Consider the following 20,283-nt stretch of genomic DNA (forward strand, 5'->3'; position numbering starts at 1 on the left):
CTTCAGGAAAGGCTCGATAATGATAATATCAAGTCTGACACATACTCCCAATGAAGCATCACGGTCACGTCAGGTCTTGGTTCAGGTAATGAGTGCGCACATATGAACATCTTGTTCCATACGGAGAGGTATCATTCTCTAAACGATCGGTGGGTATCAAACCCCATCTCTATGCCCAAGCCCCTTTTTCTTTATCCTTCCATCCTTGATAATTCCACATCGCTTGCATTCCCAATTGCCCTTTTTATCCCTTTTTCCTTTTCCAGTCCAACACCTCAACAATGCTTGCAGCATGAAGCCCAACCCTCCCTCATATATACTCTATCCAGCAAACCCAGTGCTCAGATATGTACGTCTTTCATCAAAATCATGTCATGTCCTCGTTCCTACTTCAATGGTAGGCTCGTCTTGTGTTTCATCCCCATCTTGATTCATTCAAGTCGTGATGCTGCTTTTTGTGATTTTACTTTTTTGTTTGTTTACTGGATGCCAGCCAGCTTGAGAAGGCCGGGGTTGTTGGCCAACAGGTCAGCCTTGGCCTTGTACAGAATCTGAACGATCTGTTGCAGAATCTGTCGGGTCTCGGGCTCGAGCTGCTCCTCGGGAGGGCTGAGGACCTTCTCGAAGATGCCGATCAGCTGAGGAGTGAGCTGCTCGACGGTCGAGTTGGACTGCTGGTAGAGGTTGAAGATGCACTGGTAGATGGGGGCGTTCTCCTCGTAGTCCTCCTGGAGGGGAAGGACGTTGACAATGGCGGGCAGAGCCTGGGCAACGAAACCGTTGTCGGGGTTCTTGGTGATCATGCGCGAGACAGCACCGGCGACGTTGTCGGTCATGCGCATCTCGTTCACGGTCAGGAGAGGCTCAAGCTTCTCCCAGAGGAGGGGGTACAGAGGGAACGTCTTGCCAGTGTCGGCAGAGTTCAACACAACCAGGCCGATAGCGTAGGCGGCGTTGGACTTGGCCAGAGCATCAGGGTCGGTGAGACGGCGGACAAGAGCCTGACCAAGAGACTCGGTGAACGGAGTCACACCCTCGCCGATATACTTAGTGATCTCGGCAATGGTGCCGACAGCGGTCGAGCGGTGCAGGTCCTCAGTAGAGCTGGCCAGCTTGAGAACGGGCTTCTCAAAGATCTTCCAGTGCTCGGAGAAACCAGCACCAAGGGCGGCGGCAAGGCCAACAACGACATCGAGAGCGGTGTCAATGACGAGCCAGTCATACTCGGAAGATCCAGCATCTACATCCTGCTCCTCCTCCTCGTCGCCGAGATCCTGCTGGCAGGGGTGCGATCGAGTGATGATGAGGTTGGTGATGGTAATGATCTCGTTGAGCAGGGTCTTGTCGTTACCGAGAACAGCGGGACCGCAGGCCTTGAGGGTGGCAGCAACGTTGCGGTTGATGTCGGTGACAACAGAACTATTCAACTGTTAGCATATGCTTCTGGCAGCGTGAATGCAAGAATAAGTAACAGTGCCATGAATCAGAAGTAGATTAGACGCTTTCTCAGCAACGCATATAATGCTCTGAGTGAGCTGGGTATAACGCAAGGTATTCATCCTTTGGCAAGAAACAGCAGAAAAAGAAAGGGGGTCAACTAACCGTTCGGCATCCTCAACCCAGATGCTGGCGGTGGCCTTGTGCAGAGCCTGGCTCATGGCAACGAGAGAAGCAGGGGGAGCCTGCTTGGCGGGCAGACCAGCCTCCCACTTGACACCGGTGCCCTCCTCCCAGACCTGGAAGACGCGGGCGTAGGTGCGCCAGAGGGTGGAGATGGCGGTCTTTCGGCAGCCCTGGTATGTGTGCTCGGCGAAGGGAGTGACCTTGGCGAGGGTCTGCTCGACGTACTTCTCGAGGTTGGAGCTGTTGCAAGAGTTGGAGATGACATCACCGAGAACGTCGAGAGCAATCTCCTGCTCAAGGGCAACAGCAGTGACGGCATCGAAGTCCTCAAGGTCCTCGATATCGTCCCAGTCATCGTCACCACCAGTGGCAATGGTAACGTCGTCCTGGGTCTCGGGAGCCTTGACCTTGACACGCTTGCCACCAACGACAATAGCACCATCACCGAGCTGGCTGGCATCGATACCAGGAAGCTCAATCTCCTCCTCCTCGAGCTCGAGAGAGGCAAAGAGGCCCTTGAAGACACCCTCAAGGAAGTGGTCGAACTGCTCGTGGTAGACCTTGGACAGGTTGGACCAGAGGATGAAGCTGGTCTCCTTGAGGCGAGGGTTGTCGAGGTTGAGAGCCTCCTCGCTGGCCTTCATCAGGTCCATCACGTAAGGCTGGAAGGCCTCAGAGCCGACAGCCATGGCGATACGTCCCAAGCTGTCGCAAGTAGAGCTTCGGAGGTCGAGAGCCTCCTCATTTTCCTTGATGGCGACGAAGCGGCCGAGGGCGGTCATGACGTCCTTGAAGTAGGGCTCGAAGGCAGACTCCATGGAGGAAGCAATAGCACCGATGGCAGAGGCGGCGGCAGCCTTGACACCGAAGTCCTCGTGGTCAAGGAGACGGACCATGGGCTGGATCAGGTTGGGACCGTACTGAGCCATGATCTTGGTGTCGATACCATCGCCAAAGGTGTCGAGGGCACCGCAAGAGCAGCGAATGATGCTAACATTCTTCTTGTCGGAACCAGCCTGGGAGGCAGCCTCGAGGTTCTTGAGGATGGCGCTGATGATCTGGTCGTGGTGGGAAGCCATCTCATCGGCCATCTCCTCGGCGAGGTGGATCAGACCGACAAGAGAGGCGTGTCGGACCTGGGTCTCGGTATCGCAGAGAAGGTTGATGATGGCGGGGAGGAGAGGCTCAAGCTGAGTGGAGATGAAGTCGGGGGCACCCTCGGCGGCGTTACCAAGAGCGAGCATAGCAGCCATGCGGAACTTGGGGTTCTGGTTGGTGGCGAAGCTAGGGAACTGCTCGAGAAGGGGAACAATGACCTGGCGAGGAGGAAGCTCGCTGGCCAAAGTGTCGACGAGGCTGATGGCGGTGCGGGCAGGGGACATGTCCTCCTCCTCATCGTCAGAGTCGAGCTCGGTGATGATGTGCATGGCCTTGACCATGAGCTGAGCGCCCATGTCCTTCATGGCCTGGATCTTCATGCGGCGGTAGCGAACGCATTGAATAAGGAAGGCCAGGGCCTGGGATCGGGCGTCGTCCTCGGCGTTGGAGTTGGCACCAAGCTCAATCATGAACTGGAGCAGATCCCGGAGGTGGACGGCAAGAAGGGAGGAGTCGTAGGCGATGAAGGAGTGGAAGACCTCGAAGACGATCTTGTAGCTCTCCTCATCCTCGGCCTCGACGGTAGCCTTGAGGATGTTAACCAGGCTAGGAACGAAGCCCTGCATGGCCTTGAGGGCCACCTGATCCTCCTCGGGCTCGATGATCATGAGGATAGCACCAATAGCGCGAACGATGTTGATGCGGACCTCCTTGCTCTGAGGGTCCTCAATGCGGGCCTGGAAGAGCTCAAGGAGCTGGTGGGTGTGGTCGCTGAAGTGGGTAGGGTCCTCCTCAAGCATAGCGTAGAGGAGGAACGAACCGACCTCGCGAGCAACGACATTGTCGTTGTTGTTGAGGGGGAGAAGCTGTCGGAGGAAGTCCTCACCCTCGCCATTCTCCATGTCGGCGCTGACGATGCCGGCGACGAGACGGGCAAGCGAGTGACGGACACCAGCAGACTGCTCCTTGAGGGTACCCTCGAGAAGGTGGTTGCGGGCAAGCTGTCGCTGGTCCTGAGCAGTCTTCTCCCAGTACTTGGGGACTAGGCGCAGGGCCTGGACCGAGGCGAGCTGTCGAACGCCGGCGTCGCCATGGGTGAGGGAGACTTCGACGAGGGCGAGCAACGACTCGGGTTGGGAGTAGTAGTTCTTCTGGAGCTCGGCAGTGACGGCCTTGACCTGCTCCGTGTTGGCTGCGAGGGAGGTCAAATCAGCGACGTGTTTCTTTTTTTTTTTGCAAACAAGAGGGGACAGCGCATCAACAGCTACGAAACTGACGATGGCTGACGCGAGAAAGACTCACGGACTTGGCTCCCCTCGAGCAGTTGGGCAAGCTTCCCCTTGTCCATGGCTTCTTTTTCTCTGCAACGAAAAAGACAGAGAAGTGAAGATAACCCGAAGGCTTTTGGTGTGTGGTGATGATGAAGGGAGGAAGAAACGCGAGGGGAAGGACCCGCGTCCAGGAAAATTTATTTGGGCCCGAATCTCAAATTACGGTTGAGAAAAAAAAAGACAGGAAAAAAAAATTGCCCCGCTCTGAGTGGCACAGAAAATGGAAGGTCCCTGCTGGAGCTGCCCCTCGTTTATTCCCACTTGGCGCGGGGCCTCTTTTTTCTGGTGATGATTTCCTTTGCGGGTTAATCTGGTGCCGATTGAAGAGTTCTTTGGAGCTTCACCGCTTGAGAGGGGGCGAATAAACGGTCGGTAAGAAGATGGAATGATTCTAGAGTCCTACTGTACTAGACAAGTTGTGGTGGTGTAGATATTGCATAATGCATCTGTACCAACATAAGACACGAAAACTTGGTGTCCTCGTTTGTCGTGAATATCCATCCATGGCGGCCTAAACAATCCCTTGCTTGCCCTCATTTCGCGCCCTGTTCAAAACCCATGTAACTCTCGGCAAGCTTGGGCACAACTACCGTCTTTCTCTGCTGCCTATTGAGATAATTATCCCATGCACAATTATTGGTACACGTCGGCCATGTCCCTCTCCGCGCTGGGTGCCTTGCTTTTAGTTCTGCCTAGCAACCAGCCAAGCTGCACACATGGGCCGAAGGTTGCAGCTAGCTTTCTTTACATTAGCTCAGTGAACTTGGAGTGTCATCTGCTCAGGTGACAAGGATGCTTGCTTGCTTCACAGAAGTCTGAGAGGAACACCAAAGAGAAATCGATAAGCATTTACTCAAGCAATCAACGCCATGCCTACAACGCCAAAACAGAGCCTACACGATCAAAGTGCTGCCTATCCAGATGTGTACGCAGATGCGTACGGCCCACGGTCGTAAACAGTCTGCCCTTTCCTCCGTTATCCTACCTATTCCAGGTCCCTTACCTGAACGCGAAAAGAACCGATAACTTGTTACCATACCCAACAGTTTCTGGCCAAGCGCCATGTCCTGATCCCTTTCCAGCTCATACCGAGAGCTATACCAGCCTCTATCGCGCCGTCTGTGTTGCTTAGGCCTCCTTCTCTTCCTTGCCCTTGGGCTCCTCATTGGTCTCCATATCCTTAGAGCCCCTCTTAGGCAGGCAAATCCGATGCTCTGGCTTGAGGGCATCACAGGAGATCTCAACATTCTCCTTCAACAGGTCATCCACGCTGATGCTGTGCGACTTTGCAATCTCCCAGCACGTATCGCCACTCTTGATCCAATAGGGTGTCGTGGTACCCGGGCAGTCTGGCAGAGGCATACCCTCCTCGGCTCGTGTACCTCCAGAGGTGTGGAAGAACCAGAACATGCCAAACAGGCACAGGCCGATGAGCATCATAAAGTTGAGGAATGGCCGCATCTCGTTCCGCCATGACAGCTTCTTGTTCTGCTCCGAGACGATGAAGGGCTCGTGGTCCTCGGGAATGCGGGATTCCCCGACCTTTGTAAGGCGGCCGTACTGGTTGCCTGGGGCGCTCTCCCAGTAGCTGCCATCGGCGTCACGGAATGTGTAGACTTGCTCGTCAGCATCGTAGCCGACTCGCTCCATGCCTTCGGGGAGGCGTTCCTCGTCGGTGTCGTAGCGGGAGAACCGGGACATGGTTGCGGATGTTTCGGGAGGGATTTGATGTACAGGTTCGAGATGATGGTATATCGTAATTAGGTGGATGAATTCGATTCAAGAGGAAGAGAGATAAAGAGACGATAGATGAATCCTCTCCGCTGACATACGGACCGTTATCACGTTACGAGCTGTAGGATCTCACCCTTGCCAGGGGACCGCGTCATGGCCTTAGTCAGCACCGTTTTCGTTGGTCTGCGCCTCCGCCACGAACCTCGTCCTGAAACGGCATCTTCATGCGAGTTGGACATTTTGGATGCCTAGAATGCTTGTGCATGGCATTATTCTGGCATTGTGCATTGAACTGGAGGCTACGTTTTCCAGATAACGGACCGACAAGGAGACTATTGGCCTTGGCGCAAACCAAAGATGATTCAACACGACTTCTAACCAAACTACGAAGGAATACTCAATGTCACTCTTGTCAACAGTACTTGGAATCCTTCTCAGCTCCTTCAAGGCTGATTCCAAACTCGATGACTAAGGTGGGCTATCGACCTTCAAACTGCAAGCCACGTCTTGTTGTCCAATGGCATGTTATCAATCTGCACAACTATCCTTGGCGTCGGTTTGCTGAACCTCAGGTATACTGTTACGATTTGACTTGAGAAGGTAACGGGACTCTCTATATCACAAGATGACTTAAGTTCATAAATATCGTATATCTTCAGAAGTCGCATTCATCCTCTGAAAGAAGCCAGCTTCTCCAACACCCAAGGCCAAGACTTCCATCCACCCCAAGCGACTCCAAACAAAGCCACCCAAGCAACCAACCCTCTTCCTACCAAGATGCGCTTCACGAACGTCATCTGATTCGCGTCGTTCAGATGAGGAAACGCCCTTTTGTCCTTTGGCGGCTCCTTGCCGATGAATTCGCACAGAGGCTCCCAGCCGTCTGTTGCCTGCCACTCCAGCACCCGTTTTCCTCGCTTCTTGGCTTCTTCGCGCACCCAGTCGTTGTATCGCTCATAGAACTCGGCCGTGAACATGTCTGCGATGCCAAACCGTCGCTGGATCCAAGCGTAGCTGGTTCGGTGAATCGCGTAGTGAAGTCGGTCTGTCTTCCAGAGGAACGTCGGCCAGTAGTACCATCGTGAGCCAAAGAAAGAGTGGCTATTGCCAATGCTCTCTGCCCACGCCTGTGACGATTTCCTCGTGTTCAAGACCACGGCTGCATCGGGGTACATGTCCATAAGATCAGGCACAAATAGCCACCCAGGAAAGTCGCATGACGACGCGTACCCGTCGTAGATCTTGTGAAGCAGCTTCTGCCTCTTCTCGACATCATCCTCGTTGATGGCGTCAATGACGATCTGTTCTCGGTCGGCATGGGGTGCAATGTGCGCCATGTGCATGCAAGGGCCCACGTTCAAGACATCGGATTCGAGGGCTGCCTGGAGTGATGATGTTGCGCAGCGTGAGAGGCCCAGGCAGAGGACTTGCATCTGGGCAGCCTTGGAGTCGACCTCTCGGTCATCGGAGAGGAAACGCATCTTGTAAGTGTGGGTAGCGAAGGTCAAGAAGAATAAACTAGACTCAATAGTCGGAGATTCGAGAGAAGTTCAAAGTAAACTCGCAGCAACAAAGCCATCTTATACTTGGTCTAGTCCCCATTCTCGATCCCAAAGATCCTTGCCCAGAGTCAGCCCTGTGCCTCAAGAATGAGACGCGATGGAACCTGCGTAAGCTCGCCAACTCAACCGAAGGATGCGTATCCTTGCTATTTCTCGCCAACTTGGTTTGTGACTTTGTGTCTGTGCCCATTTTGCCAATCATTCACAGACGCTCTCAACCTTGCTTGTCCAGACCTTTTGCCGACGACCCGAAGCGGCCATGTTTTTCGACTTGCGGTTGAGTTCGATAACAGTGCCCCTTCGGTTTTGGCTCGGGTTTAAAACGCAAAGACGCAATATAACAAGGGTTTATCATAGCTCAAACATTGCGATCTCGATGGGTCTAGCCCATGCTAATCAGGGACCCTCTATTGTAAGATCTAACCTCGGATAATACCCATGCTGCGAAGAGGATCCAAACAACGGATGAAGATCCCTTGACTGAGAGTTAGAAAAGACTCCAAGACATCGGGGTTAAACTTGGATCTTTTTGTATTAGTTATTAATTACTACTGTATAAAATTATGAAGGTATACTCATAAGGGTACTAGGGATAGCATTGAAGGGACAAGCGGCCATGGGCCCAGGGGTCAGGAGCTCGCAATGCGGATATCCTCAATCTGGCCTTCCGAGGAAGCCTTGATATCTTCAAAAACGTCCTCGATGGGCATGACGAGCCCATACCCGGTCGTTCGACCCGGTACCTGTCCACCGAACAGTAGCCCAATCACCTGGCCACGAGCGTCACAGACTACAGACCCCGAGTCTCCAGGTCCGCAGAACCTGCCGCTCTGCCCCTGGCTATATATGTCGCTCCCAGCAATGACAAACTCTTCGGAGTAGCATCTCGGTGTGCCGGTGACGTGAGCATCATCTTTAATTGTGCAAACAAGCTTGTACTCGTTGAAGGTCCCGTTCGTCGGCCCGGACGTTTCGCCAAACTTCCAGACGCTGTTCGGCTGCGTCTCTGATGGGAGCGATGTAGTCCTGTAGCTTCGGAAAGAAGCCCGGACGAGTCACAAGGGGGCCGGGACGAAGGATCGGAGAGGCAACACGGTAGCAGCCTACGAGGATCGGCTTACGATTCCTTGAAGAACTGCCTGGGTCCATAACTGGCGAGTTGCTAAAGAAGGGGACAGCAGCATGTTTCAGGAATCATAAAGACCCCAAAGACAATAAATAGCTGTTATCTTGGGTTGTTGAGTGAGCGAGTCACAGTCGCCTTGGTGATATTTGTTGCTACCTATTCAACAAAACTCTAACCTTCTGCACGGTACTTCAGCATTCATGATGAGGACATATGGTTGTTTTCATAACCTATCAATCATTCTGGTCAAAGAGTACGTGTATTTTTTGTAACCCTTAGATCTCCCTTTCTCCAACTTCACAGATGATACACGAGTGATGGGTAGCCAAATCCAGGGAAAAGGCAACAAGGTATTCTGCCCGAAACCGTCCATAGAGACCGATATAGGTCCACAAGCGCAGATCCACTTTTGTAGATTTCAGACAAACGCATTGAGTTCATGTTGAAGGGTGCGATGCCCCTCGAGGACTTTGTGGTTTGCATCATTTACTCCTATTATGGTCTGCATGGGGTCTGCCCAAGTTTTTAAAGCAACGGACATTAAGAATGCTAACCTGGAATTTTAATTCTTATCACGACTATATAGGAGAAAGAGATTCAAGACAAACGTTAATTCATATCCATGATCTTCTAAATGGTTATCCGATCCATAGGCCTCCTTTCACGGCTCAACTTCACTATCCGTACATGATGCCCATCGTTCAGATCCCCAAGTCCAACTTCCAACAGAAAAAAGACATCGTTTAACTACTTCGTTCAGAAGAATTTAGTCACTTTGCCACGCAATTTGTCGATGAGTTCCGTGTAACCTCTTGTCTCAGCCAGCGCCAACAACTCGTGTCCTGTCTCGGCGTCTTCCCACTTCGACATTCTGTCAATCATGTCCAAAGCAAGAGCCGTGTGGCCGTGACTGGCTGCGTAGAAGAATGCAGCTTGGTCGTATTCCCCCTTTCGACAGTCAGGGCTCACTCCTCGCTTCAAAAGGTCCTCCATAGTGGCCTTGTGGCCGTGCTCGGAGGCAGCCCATAGCGCATTGTGGCCGTCTTTGTTCGCCCTATGAATATCGACAGCCTTGTAATCGACCAGAATTCTGACGATGCCCTCATTTCCATTTTGAGCGGCATAGTACAGCGGAGTTTGCTGCTTGTTGTCCGGCTGGTCCAGGTCGGCCCCGCGTTTGATCAAGGTCTTGACATGTTGCTCAAGCCCAAGTTCCGCCGCATGCGAGACGGCAGATCTACCATTCTCGTCTCGACTATTTGGGTCAGCTTCCAGCTTCAGCATGTCCCTGAGGACTTCCATCCAGTCATGGCGGACAGCGAGCGACAAGGCTGACTGTAGAGTCTCGGAATGAAAGGCTCCTGGGCCGATGAAGCGGAGCCTGTACAAAGTCTCTGTTCGATCTTCATCCTCGAGGGCCCGCAAGAGGTTAATATGGGCCTGTTTCTTTTCATTCTCGTCTTGTTCCGGATATTCTTTCATCATACTGCTTTGGTCAAACCTCTGCTTAATGCCCCGATAGCACTCCAAGATCTCCCTAACAACCGAATCATGCTGGGCTCGACCACTGTAAGTGCGAAGCATCCAGTCAACCAAGTCGGCAAAGCCGGCAAATTTGGCAAAGCCGTCAAAGTGTTGAGAGGAGGCGGTGGAGGCGGAGGAGGCAGAGGTGACAAGTTCGATAGACTCGGTAGATGCGAACCACCTGCTAAACCTGGTTGAAGTTCGATAGACTTCTCCAACAGCTCGAAGTGCCTGCTCAAAGACGCTGCTTTCGTCTCCTTGCAGGGAGTTGAACTGAACACAGCTCCATTTCAACCACGAGACAGCCTGAATGATATCCACTCCCCGGTATATTGTGTCAAGTACCGCGTCCAAAAGGTCCTGTGGCGGAGGTAGGGGCAATCGCTCTCGCAGGGCTGGAATGATGCACAGCCGCGCATCCTGCAGACCGCACTCTGTGAAGACATTTTCCAAGTCGTTGACAGTAGAATTGTCCAAATGTACTAGGCGGTCTATATTGGCCAGCTTTGTCCGGTCAAAAGTAATGTAACGGGTCAGTGACACAAGGAGCACAGTCAAAAGATCTTGGGCGACTATGTCCAAGTTTGTTGTTGGATATCCGAGACCGACCCAGGCCAGCAAGGCTCGGAACTCGCCCTGGCATCCTGGTTGAATGTCTTCACAGACTGAAGTCCAGCCACAGTAGCGCTGAAGAGGCAACTTTGTAGCTACCGCTGTTGGCAGCCGGTGAACGTGCCCGTCAGAGCCCCTACCCCACAGAGACTTGGCACTATACCATGGCTGGCCTTCCAATCGAATACGCTCCTCTCTAAGGTAGGCGTTGGCGTTGGGATACCAAAAGGTTAGCTCTGCTCTTCTATTGTCAATGTCGTCCTCCATGTTTTCCAGGTTCGGGGTGAGCGAGACTATCCTGGACACGAGCGTCCTTTTGCTCCTCTCCAGGTCACGGCCTTTGAGGATGGTGTCATCGGCCAATGCCCACAGCCAGGGACCCAGAATTGCCTCTATCTCTGCCGGGTCTATTTCCCAGATGCCCTGTCTGGACCGTGGACTCAAGTTAACATGAAGCTCGGTTCGGCAATGGTCATTCCGTTGCGGGTTATAAGCCACCATAGGAATCAACAAGGAGTATTCGCTGTCGTGGGACTTGGGCAAGTGCTTCTCAGCGACCTGGCAAATGGCCGCTGACATTTTTCGTGCCATGGCGCGCACCTTGACGGATTCGTCCGTCCATTTTTGGCCTTTGGACAACATGATCTCGTATGGAAGGGCGACACCCGTCAGCTGAGCGAGGCGTTTTCGAATCGCAAACAGGTTGTGGAGGGAGACTGCATCTTCTTCTATTGAGTTGGAGTCGGTTGAAGTTTGCGATGTTGAAGATCCATCATGACTGGAACCCTCTTCGAGACTCTTGGTAGAGCGCACATTGATGGTCCATTCAAGCTCCTGTGGCACAATCTGGTACGAAAGCCAGTCTAGCTCATGCCCAGACACAATGTCGAGCTTGTCAGCCAACCGGTTCGAGTTCTTGTCGAGCCTTTGCATCCTGAGGTATCCCCGGAGGATACTCATGACGATGCATACGCCAAGCTGTGCGAGAGATACCCAAGCCTTCATACCACGGAGGCCGATAAACTGAGCAATATACCCAATCAACACAGCCAAGACTGCAAAATAGGTCCTCAGTTCGAATGTATCCCGGAACTCTTTTCGTGATGATGTCCAAACCTGGACTGGGTTTGCTGAGTCCTCGACGTAGCCGAACGAGTCAAAACTTTGGTCTCCGATGACCTGTGGGCCAGGCTGTAACCAGAACAGTCGTGATTTTGTCAAGCCTTGATCACATCGTTAAAACCGAACCTCTTCTGTGGTCTGACCGATTAGATACGCACAACTCCACATGCCAAGACACATGAGAATCGTTCCCGCTATGAACATGACTGGCGCATAGTGTTTCGTGGCTGATGTGCGGCCTCCGTTGAGATTCCATCCAAGAACCCAGACACCCACCCCAGCGAGAAGCAAGACGCCAGCTTGAAGGATGATTCCAGTCACAGCTATGGCAATGTGTACCCATTTTGGTCGTTTCAAGATGCCGACGTTCAGAGAGAGGTTGGGATTGGGGGCAATCTTTGTTTCTGCTGACCACTCCAGAATAGTTCCCTTGGTTCTCTTCCAGCCAATAGACAAATTTATAAAATTCTTCGCAAAAACTTTGCGAGACAGATCTAACGACTGATCGCCTTGGTCTTGGTGAAGGCGGAATGCAGGCCGGGGCTTTTGGGTGTCTCGCCTGGGGGTGTAGACAAGCTCAAGCACGTTAGGACGGCCCAGAACACGGGCAATTCCGCCCCGGTTGAAGAGCTCGCATACATCTCGACTCGTCGAAGTACAAAGCTCTGCCTCTACCGTAGCTTCGCCTTCCTGTGATCTTCCGATAAAGGCACGAAGAGATGAGTGGCCACAGACACGTATCGTAGACACCATGGCGGTCAAAACGCCGATGGGTCCCATGGAGAAGATGAGGTAATCGAGGAATGAGGTGCTTTCGCTGAGGTACTGCTTGGTTATCGCATCGCCGAACAAGGTGAGTAGGGGGGCTAGGTCGGTTGCCAGGTCGTTGGAAAAGTCGGAAAGGCCATCATCGGCTCTGACGCCGGAGATGAAGGCCCAGAGCACACAGGGTAATCGCTGGATCATGGCCGCAATTCTAGGAAGGAATTGTATCTTTAGAAGGATGTCAAGGGAGAGCTGGGCTGACATCTCTTGACGAGCTGGAATCAGGCTCTGGCCTTGCCCCGGACGGACAGAATGCCTTGCAGCATCGAAGCAAGCATGCGATTGGACGACACCTGAGGCTGATGGCGGTACCAGGGTTGGCGCGACCATTGAGGATGTGCTTGGCGATAAATCATTTAGAGAGGCATTATTTCGACCAGTTAGCCCAATGATTGGTCATGATTGCAGTCCAACATCGTCGTGCCTGAACGTGAATGCATTCGCGCAGCCGATTGAAGGAGGATGTTGAAGAGCTCGGGCACGTGGAGACCACATAGTCGGTGGAAGAGATAGACAAGATGGACAAATACGAGACCCAATGTTCATTGCTATCAAGGCTAAAAACTAGAAACGCCATTCACCTCAATCATAACTGGTATCCCCTCAAGCATACTCATCATTCACCCAGTCCTCCTCATCGTCATCACCCTCAACAAACAACCCCCCATGCTCCTTGGCAATATGCGAATAAATCGTGTTATACTCCTTCTGCGCTCCGCAAGCATAACACCAGTGAGCTCCGCAAGGACAAGTAATGTGGTCACAACCTCCAACCTTCTGCGTCACGACTCCGCAGCCAGGACACTCTCTCGAGGCCAGCTTCTTCTCTCCCTTGGCGCAGTCGTCGCATCGCCAGTCGACCAGTTCGGGGGGAGCACCAGCGGCACATGCTCTCTCGATGTACTGCTTTGCGAAGCCACAGCCGGCGCACCAGGCGTATACCCAAGAGCCGGCGTCATCGACTGCCTTGCGCAGGTCGCCCAGGTGCGTGAGATCAAATGCTGCAACTGTCTTTGGAGCAGGGCGGCGTCGACAGAAGGGACAAGAAAGAGCCGCCACATTGATGGTACGTCCTCGGGCGTTGATACCATACCAATCCTTGGAACAGCCGTTGCAGATGAGCTGGTCACAGCCACTTCGACCACAAGCACGCTTGAGGAAGTCCTTTCGGAAGTCAGAGAAGCAAAGACTGCAGACGCCTGCCTCGGTGCGTCGTGAGAGAACCCAGTGCTGCAATGAAGCCTTGACCTCGTCCTGGTTTCGTACGAGCTTGCCAGCGATGGTAAGGGAGCTTGTGTCCTGCTCGGGAATGACCTCGACCTTCTCAGGGAGATGAGCGAGGTCGCAATGCGACGCAGTATAGAACAGAGACCGTCCGTTGAAGGTCTCGGCGATGGCCTTATCATCGTTTCGCAAGATCCACTTGGTACCGTTCTCCTTAGCAAGGGCCTGAGCGGTGGTATCCTGGCTGATGATGGTGACGACGTTGGAAGCGCAGGCTGAACACTCAAACTTGGTCAGATCCAGGTTCTTAGGGCGATATTCCTCGGGCCAAATCACTCGGTTGAGACACTTGTGACACTCAACCAACGGAGCTGCACCCGCCGTCCCCTTTCCATCATTGTGTCGGCAGTAGAAGCACTTGGGACGAACGCGAAGTGCCTTGGGGTTGTAGACGACGTACTGAGCTCGACACTCGGATCGACAGCACTCTACCCAGGTGCCCATAGACGTTTCATCGTGGTCCTTGGACACGTTCGCATTAACCCGGTCCTGAAAGTCCTCGCTACGGGTGCAGGCCTGGCACTGGCACTTGGTTGCCCTGAGAGAGCAGAACCCACAGACTCCTCGCTTGCTCATCATGGTGACTGAGCGAGGGAACTTGCAAGTCTTGCAAAGGACGACGGGGCCCAGAGCGACCTTGGTCATCTCGGGGCGCCAACCAATTTTGGCCTGCAGGGTCGTCTTGAGGTTCATCTCAAGCATCTTGTAGTCCACCAAGGTCTTGAACAGCTTCCGGTCCGCCTCCTTCAGGATGACCGCCTCTGCGTTGAGGCGCTGCGTGGTGCCCTCAGACACTCGCTTCTCGTAGTCTCGGTCCGCATCGAGCAGGAGGCTAAGGCATCCAGTATTCCATGTCTCAGGAATATCGATCGTGTTCCACTTGTCGGAGAAGGACATAAGCTCCTGATCAGCCACCTCGCGTAGAGGAGCGATTCCCATCCGAAGAGCGAGTGCTGCAAGGACAGCGGCTGGACGCGAGGTGATCATGGTGCCAGGAAGGACTGCGTGAAGCAAGATCTTCCAGAACTTGCGATTGTACTTGGGATCCGCGAGTGCCATGGGAATCTGAGGAACCTCAGCAGGATCGGCGGCCTTGATATGGGCAGGCAGGTTCTCCTTCTTGTCGACATAGTTGAGACGAGTCAAGACCTTGCCCAGTCGTCGAAGAATGCGGTAGTCGCAAGATCGTCCAATCTCGAGAAGCTCTGCTCGGGTAAACTCGTTCAAAGGACGGTTATCCTCGCCCTCGCCTCTAGGAGTTGAAGTGAAATCCTCCGTTGGGTCAAGGTACACCACAGGATATCGGTCCTCCTCAGGGACAGCCGCAATCTGCTCCTGGATCTCGGCGGCATAGTTGTAAGACTCCTCCAACCAAGCCTTCATGCGTGCCTTTTCATTAGCATCCGCGATACGACTGACCTCAAGTCCAAACATGGTGATGAGCTCATCACGGTGCTCACTAGTGCGATCGTTGCAGACAGTTCGCCAAAGGGTGCCGAAGATGGGGTTGACAGAAACAGCCGACACGTTGGATGCGATGATGCGCCGGAGCTGCTCCACAGCCAACTTCTTGTAGCCCTCGTCCTCGACGTAGCGCTTGGCAAAGTTACGCACGCTGGGACCTCGTGCCTTGAGGAGTGTGGGCATATCCTTGAGAGCGAGTGTAGTGTCCTTGATGTTGGTGGTGACTGGCTTCTTGGAGCAGTCTCGGGTATATCCGGTGACGTAGTACTTGTCGAGCAAGGAGTGTACCTCGGACTTGGCCTTGAGGATGTCATCGGCGGCCAGGTAATGCTTGATGCTACCGACGATGGTGGTGTCCCCCTCGACTGCCTTTCCCGCACCCATCCACGTCAGAAGAAATCCCAGGGTCAACCGCGAGATGTTTTCAGCCGTGATAGTCGCTGAGAAGAAGGCACCTCCTGTGACGGCAGACAGATACAGATAGGCGCTCCACGAACTGGGGTTACACTCGGTCAGGATGGAGAAGACGACAGCCTTCTTGGACCCGGTTCTAAGGGTCGAAGCAGCTGATACCCAGTCGGCAAAGAGGAAGCCTGTTCCACCATAGCTGTCCATCTTCTGAAGAACTGTCTTCTCCTTCTTGTAGTTTGATCCCTTGGTCGACGCGAAATGAGGAGGGGCGTCGCTATAAAGGAGCATAACGGTCGTGGCGTCCTCTCGCATCTTCTGGTACGCCAGTGCAAGGCCAGTCTTGGTCGCTTCAGGCCAGTCACCACCACAGTCAGCTACGATACCTCGGGCCATGGAGAGGACGTCATCCTGGGAGACGATATCGGGACCAGAGACGGCGCCTGAGGGGGAGCACCAGCCGGACCATTCGGTGAGTTCGCCGCCACAGTAGTCGCGATAAGCAACGACGCCGATGCGCTCGAAGCAGCCGGTGAGGGCGGATAAACTGATGATCTCGGGGAGGGACTTGTTGAGGGCATGGATAAACTCGCCCATAGATGCTGTAGCGTCAAGGACGACCAAAAGGTCGTGAGGACCACGAGTCTTGGCCATGGTTGATGATGATGATGATCTGGAGAGCGAGAGACTCCTCAACAGAGTGATTAAAGGCCTTTATAGCCATCTTGACATTCACACATCTCGATCGTGCCTTCTCATTTCCACATTCACTAGTCGGAAGGTGTTTGTTGCCGGTGACTCAGGCCGGTTTGACCTTCCATCAAGTTGGCCGGTGAGTCGGAGGCCTTGGGTGATGGAAGGGTTAAATGAACCCCTGTGCTGCGCCTTTGGCCAAGGTCCCAGAGATCCATCCAATGCCCACCAGGGAAGCCTAGGCGTTGACCCCGCCAAACGAGAAACCTTCTAGGGGCCGTAAGGCTGAATGCTAGTTTATTACAGTGGAGGCGACCCCAGATTGCCGTCCAAGTTGGTCTCGTAGGGCAGACCACAAGGCAATATCTCGACAGTATCAGCTCAAAGAGACTTTGGATAAGATGGAGCTGTGCATACATTATTCAGTTATACAAAGATACATTGTAAGCCTCATTGTTGGAGAGATTGATGCCAAACACTCTCCGTCCCATGAACCCACGGATGGATCCTCCGGATGCATAGGGTAAGCTCAGCAATCATTCCATCCTCAGTTCATATGATCCTTCGTAGCAATTCACTCCAGATGATAGACCTGAGAAAGGCCGATATCGGGAAAGTGAATCATCGCCGTTCTTTGTTAAGTGGTCAGCACCCAAAAGCTGGATGGATGACGGGAAGGGTACCTAGGTAAGACAGAGGTATCAACATTTTATCACCGGGGGATGGATGCCGACAGAAATGCAACAAATTCATGAAAAAATCCATAGAAGACAAGAATATCATAGCCCTTAGTGATAATCGGCATCGCCTTTTCTCTTAGTCTAGGATAGTAAAGTCACATCCTCTTGTTCATGCTCAATACGAAACGTGTGAAGGTACACTGTCCAGGTACGCAAGTAAGCTTCAAACTCAACTTCGACCAGCGAATCAAGGTACAAGTCGGGCAAATCTCCCCGGCTTACGAGATAACGCCAAGACGGGAGACAATGGGAGTAATGGAATCAATTCTTGGCTTCAAATAGAGGTGGTTGATTGTCAATATATATAATACGGACATTAATAATGAAGCTCTCTAAGCAACTTGTTCCACTTGTTCTGGCCATGCCCTAATTTGGACAAGTCAGAAGCCTTCCGATGGAGCCCAGGACTATTTAATCCAAGTAATGTCGTCATGAATATGATCTCCCTTCGACATTGAGACGCAAGGAACTACCTACACAGCATGGGAGACCCTAAATACTACGAGCTGAGCAAGGCTCAACTAGACCAATACTTTGACCGCATCCGTTTGCCTCAAGAGTCTCGCACTACCCTGGACAGAGATGTACTCCAGTCGCTGTCTCCGACTGAGCAGTTGAAGACTCTCTTCCTCCTCCAGCGATTCCACCTGAGAAGCGTTCCCTTTGAGAACGTCTCCCTGCACTACTCCTGGCATCGCGTCATCAATGTCGAGCCGAAGTTTCTCTTTGACAAGATGGTGGTTCGGGGACGTGGCGGATACTGCATGGAGCAAAACACCCTGTTCAACACCATCTTGCTGAACCTCGGCTTCAACGTTTACATGGCCGGATCCAGGGTGTACAATCCTAATCTCGGAAGGTTCGGGGGATTCGATCACTGTGTCAACATCGTTAATGTCCAGGGGAACAAGTTTGTGGCAGACGTCGGCTTCGGCTCAAATGGCCCCGTCTTCCCTCTCGGCATGGACGGTACCGAAGATGAGGTTGACCACCTGGGCCAAGCCAAGATGAGACTTAGGCACGCTCCTCTACCTCAAGCGCTGAATCAGGAAGCCAAATTCTGGATCTATGAGCAGAGACTGGAGCCCACCGCCAATTGGACGCCCATGTATTGCTTCACCGACGTCGAATTCCTCCCCGAGGACATTCAGATCATGAACCTCAAGCCGTCGACGACTCTGACAAGCATCTTTGTTCAGAGATTAATTGCTACACGGTTCGTGACCTCTGAGGATGTAGTCGTCGACGAGAACGGTACACTTAAGGTGTTGAACGCGGACCAATGCAGGATTGCTCCGCTGGATGGCCAGCTGATACTGGAGGGCAACACAGCTAAGCTGAGGCGAAATGGCGAGAAGGTCTTTGAGAAGGTGCTCGAGTCTGAGGCTGCTCGGGTTGATTTCCTTCAGGCCGTTATTGGGCATGGCAAGTTTGAGCTCAATGAGGCAGAGAGGGAGGCTATCAAGGGGACTGCAGCAGCTATTCTGTAGGAGCGGAGAGGTGCTGCTTCATCTACGATCACGCTGAGTACAGTATGTGTATATAAAGATAGGTAGGTAAGAATAGTCAAGATTGTATAACCAGGATGGTAATAGAGTGTGTTCAGATCTCGGCATCCTTGCAACCCGCTCCAATGGTGCAATGCCTCGGCTCGGCTATCACCCCGAATGAAGTCGAGCAGCTGAAGTTCATCGGAGCCGAACGAGAGAATAAATAACCAGACACTTCTTAATCGAGTTGCATATCGCATAGTCAGTTACACAGTGATATATCTAAAAATGACAAAACATCCATCGCTTGAGATAGACTCGCGAGTGACACAGCTCGATGCAACCACGTTTGCAGCCAATCTCACCAAGCCATTCTGCGTCGGAACAGGTAGGCGTCACTACTCATTTGACTGGCATAGCTCACACGTCAACAGTCCCTAACGGCGGCTATGTCGCGTCCATCTTTCTTCGTGTCGCAAGCGCGTATTTGACGCCGAGGAACCAGCCAGATCCCTTTGCAGGGCATTGGCAGTTCCTCAACGCGACACACGCTGGGCCAGCTGTCTTGGTCGTTGAGGAGGTCAAAACAGGTCGTGCCACGTCTGTGGTTCATGTTACACTATATCAAGAGGGCCTCACTTCTGCCAGCCCGTGGATTTCTGACAAGTCCAAGAAGATGGCTGTGGCGTACATTACCAATACGAGGCTTGAACTCGAAAAGGGCGTCAACTTACCAACGGGCTTCGAGATCAAGGACCCCCCTCCGCCTGTGGAGTTGGAGAGACTCTCAACTGATGGAGATCCAAACTGGAAAAAGTTACAGCTCGTCATCATGGGCTTTTTACGAATCTTTGACAATGTGGAGCTTTACACGCCCAAGAAACAGAGCCCACTCCCGGCTACGTACGACCTGTGGATGCGCATGGCCAGCGGTGAGCGCTTCACAATCTCATCTCTAGGCTACGTCGCCGACGCAGGCCCGCCACTCCTCGTCGAGACGTTCCGACCGACGGACCCAGACGCACCAATCCCCGAGGGAGGATTCGCGTTTGACAAGAAGTTCTGGTATCCAACAGTCACCATGAGCCTCGAGGTGAAGAAGGCGCTTCCAAAGGAGGGCGAGGAGTGGCTGAGAATCCGCGTGGCTGCCAAGGTGGTGCGGAACGGGAGATACGACGCCGAGGTGGTCATCTTTGATAGAGCGGGGGATGTCGTGGCGCTGAGCAATCATGTCGCCTTGGCTGTTGATGGGGAGCGGAACTTTGGGCGGAGCGGCAAGTTGTAGACACATGCGTTGCGTGTTGAGGCCATCTCCAGGCATCAGCTGCATATGTGTGTGTGAATTAGCTCACCGAGTGAGAAGTATGCCTGGTTTGGACGTCATTAGAGGGAAGGTTAAGCTTACATTTGACAAGATAAGAAAGATCTCGGAGAAGAGCTGAGACATTCACTTCAATTACCCCATCAAAGCTAGGCAAACGTTTGCTGAGCCACAATGTTAATACGCGGCACAAGACAGGAGAAGAGGACCACTGATAAAGACCTGCCATGTTTGCTGAAGATGGCCTCCATGGATGCACGCTTGCCGCCGTTGCATTGGGGGCCAGACAGGGGCCTACAGAAGCGAGGAAGAGGGTTCCTTGTCCT

The 20,283-nt window shown here is 52.9% G+C and overlaps 7 protein-coding genes across 7 annotated transcripts; 2 read left to right on the forward strand and 5 right to left on the reverse strand.

The window, feature by feature from the left end:
* Nucleotides 1–116: 116 nt before the first annotated feature.
* NECHADRAFT_66954 (uncharacterized protein) lies at nt 117–4,069 on the reverse strand (the record flags this gene model as incomplete). The annotated part of the gene is made up of 3 exons (XM_003044051.1): nt 117–1,419; nt 1,603–3,944; nt 4,028–4,069. 3 exons carry the CDS (start codon nt 4,067–4,069, stop codon nt 480–482), a joined length of 3,324 nt encoding a protein of 1,107 aa, XP_003044097.1. The 3' UTR covers nt 117–479.
* An 810-nt stretch (nt 4,070–4,879) lies between these two features.
* On the reverse strand, nt 4,880–5,876 carry NECHADRAFT_66955 (uncharacterized protein). The gene has a single exon (XM_003044052.1). The coding sequence runs from the start codon at nt 5,751–5,753 to the stop codon at nt 5,181–5,183; it is 573 nt and encodes a 190-aa protein (XP_003044098.1). The 5' UTR covers nt 5,754–5,876; the 3' UTR covers nt 4,880–5,180.
* Nucleotides 5,877–6,454: 578 nt separating this feature from the next.
* On the reverse strand, nt 6,455–7,267 carry NECHADRAFT_77088 (uncharacterized protein; the record flags this gene model as incomplete). The annotated part of the gene is made up of 1 exon (XM_003044053.1): nt 6,455–7,267. The coding sequence occupies one exon, from the start codon at nt 7,265–7,267 to the stop codon at nt 6,455–6,457; it is 813 nt and encodes a 270-aa protein (XP_003044099.1).
* Nucleotides 7,268–7,977: 710 nt separating this feature from the next.
* NECHADRAFT_77089 (uncharacterized protein) lies at nt 7,978–8,676 on the reverse strand (the record flags this gene model as incomplete). Its single annotated transcript, XM_003044054.1, has 3 exons — nt 7,978–8,354; nt 8,470–8,510; nt 8,651–8,676. 3 exons carry the CDS (start codon nt 8,674–8,676, stop codon nt 7,978–7,980), a joined length of 444 nt encoding a protein of 147 aa, XP_003044100.1.
* Nucleotides 8,677–13,177: 4,501 nt separating this feature from the next.
* On the reverse strand, nt 13,178–16,367 carry NECHADRAFT_91493 (uncharacterized protein; the record flags this gene model as incomplete). The annotated part of the gene is made up of 2 exons (XM_003044055.1): nt 13,178–13,229; nt 13,261–16,367. The coding sequence occupies 2 exons, from the start codon at nt 16,365–16,367 to the stop codon at nt 13,178–13,180; spliced, it is 3,159 nt and encodes a 1,052-aa protein (XP_003044101.1).
* A 1,261-nt stretch (nt 16,368–17,628) lies between these two features.
* NECHADRAFT_34602 (uncharacterized protein) lies at nt 17,629–18,636 on the forward strand (the record flags this gene model as incomplete). The annotated part of the gene is made up of 1 exon (XM_003043949.1): nt 17,629–18,636. The coding sequence occupies one exon, from the start codon at nt 17,629–17,631 to the stop codon at nt 18,634–18,636; it is 1,008 nt and encodes a 335-aa protein (XP_003043995.1).
* Nucleotides 18,637–18,924: 288 nt separating this feature from the next.
* On the forward strand, nt 18,925–19,921 carry NECHADRAFT_34677 (uncharacterized protein; the record flags this gene model as incomplete). The annotated part of the gene is made up of 2 exons (XM_003043950.1): nt 18,925–19,024; nt 19,071–19,921. 2 exons carry the CDS (start codon nt 18,925–18,927, stop codon nt 19,919–19,921), a joined length of 951 nt encoding a protein of 316 aa, XP_003043996.1.
* Between the last annotated feature and the right edge of the window lie 362 nt (nt 19,922–20,283).

The sequence above is a fragment of the Fusarium vanettenii genome, assembly GCF_000151355.1.
Source record: "Fusarium vanettenii 77-13-4 chromosome 2 genomic scaffold NECHAsca_26_chr2_2_0, whole genome shotgun sequence".
In the NCBI taxonomy this organism is placed as follows: Eukaryota; Fungi; Ascomycota; class Sordariomycetes; order Hypocreales; family Nectriaceae; genus Fusarium; species Fusarium vanettenii.